Consider the following 1,798-nt stretch of genomic DNA (forward strand, 5'->3'; position numbering starts at 1 on the left):
CTCAGGCTAAGAGAAAAAATTAAAGACCAGCAATTTGAGGGACAAAAATTAAATACCACCACAAGCGAAGGACAATCGGGCAGATTTCCCAATTTAATTTGAGACCAGTGATAGAGTTGGGCCGCTAAATCAACCCAATCCTCTATAACAGTATAATGTCGCCCAAGTCCTTACAAGTTCACTCGTATAATTTGCTAATGGGCCAAGGAGATCTCTCCAGAAGCATCTCGACATTTGATATCTCGGTTCGTCAAGAAATATCGGGAACGAAATTTCGATATAGTACTTGACACCCTCTAAGAAGCCATAAATACCCATCTGCCCCTCCTCGTTGAACCATCAGAATTGAAAGCAAACAGAAACCCAAGCAAACACAGAATATTCTCAAAAAGCTCACTGAAAAATGTCGCTAATTCCAAGGATCTTCGGCGATCGACAAAGCAGCAGCATGTTCGATCCATTCTCAATGGACGTGTTTGATCCTTTCAGGGAATTAGGGTTCCCAGGTTCCAATTCACGAGAGACCTCTGCATTTGCTAACACACGTGTCGACTGGAAGGAAACTCCAGAAGCTCATGTGTTCAAGGCTGATCTTCCAGGGCTTAAGAAGGAAGAAGTGAAAGTGGAGATTGAAGACGATAGAGTTCTTCAGATTAGCGGAGAGAGGAATGTTGAGAAAGAAGATAAGAATGATACGTGGCACCGTGTGGAACGCAGTAGTGGTAAATTTATGAGAAGATTTAGACTTCCAGAGAATGCTAAGATGGACCAAGTTAAGGCTAAAATGGAGAATGGAGTGCTTACTGTTACTGTTCCTAAGGAAGAAATTAAGAAGCCTGATGTTAAGTCCATTCAAATCACGGGTTAGATGATATGGCTAAGTACTCTATGTCTATGAGATGGACAAGTTACATTATCGAATAAAGTCGTGTTTGTTGAGGATTTGAAGATTCTCTGTATTAAAGTCTTGAATCGACTCTGTTTCTCGCCTAATGGGGCAGTTGATGTACTTCCTTTATAATTCCATGTTAAAAATGTAATAGCAGTGTTGTATTATCCTTTGATTCTGTTCAACTCTGCCATATGTTCTTTCTTCTTATTCTTCTCGACTCCTAGCTTTAAGTTTTTCAATCAGTTCTTGTTTTTTAATTTCCTGGGAAACTAAAAACATGTTAACCTTTTAACGTTTATTTGCTCGCTTGAATGCATCAAGATTACATTAAGCATATTACATGATTGTAAACTCATATACACTTAAATTAGTCGAAACTCAAGACTGCTTATGATGGCTGAACTTAATTTATGCATGTGGATGTGAAATTATACCTTACTTTACACTTTATCAAGGCTAAGCATAACATCATGAGGACAGAGAATGTTCCGGACTTCCGAATGAACAAAAAGAGGAGGCAAAGAAAGCAAAATTGCACGAAATTCCCAATGTTCAATTTTCTAGTTATTCCCAAATAGCCTAGCAAGATGTACATTTGGGTATCGTCCAAGCTATATATATATATATATAATAATTAAAGGAGATTAGACCACGGGGTGGCGGTTATCATATTTCTATGGATTGAGCTTGAAATAACATAAAACTCTAGGCTATAGATAATATTCAAAGATTATAACGAATGTGTGCTCGCGCTGTGTGGGGTGATACTTCAAGAAAGTATAGAAATTGCCCTAGGTCCAATATTTGCGTCTACAAAAGCTCGGACGAGCGGGGAATATCATAAACTCAAAGAAGACCAAGGTCAGCCGACCTAGAAGAAAACACAAATAGAGGCGAAAGAGAGAT

At 38.6% G+C, this 1,798-nt stretch overlaps 1 protein-coding gene across 1 annotated transcript; it reads left to right on the top strand.

Annotated features, from left to right (window-relative positions):
- Positions 1 to 285: 285 nt before the first annotated feature.
- On the top strand, positions 286 to 1,099 carry LOC132605938 (17.7 kDa class I heat shock protein-like). The gene has a single exon (XM_060319222.1). It carries the CDS (start codon positions 404 to 406, stop codon positions 866 to 868), a length of 465 nt encoding a protein of 154 aa, XP_060175205.1. The 5' UTR covers positions 286 to 403; the 3' UTR covers positions 869 to 1,099.
- The last annotated feature ends 699 nt before the right edge of the window (positions 1,100 to 1,798 follow it).

Source organism: Lycium barbarum, chromosome 1, assembly GCF_019175385.1.
Source record: "Lycium barbarum isolate Lr01 chromosome 1, ASM1917538v2, whole genome shotgun sequence".
NCBI lineage: Eukaryota > Viridiplantae > Streptophyta > Magnoliopsida > Solanales > Solanaceae > Lycium > Lycium barbarum.

Coding starts and splice junctions, on each gene's coding strand:
- LOC132605938 (XM_060319222.1), top strand. CDS start 404: ATGTCGCTAATTCCAAGGATCTTCGGCGATCGACAAAGCAGCAGCATG.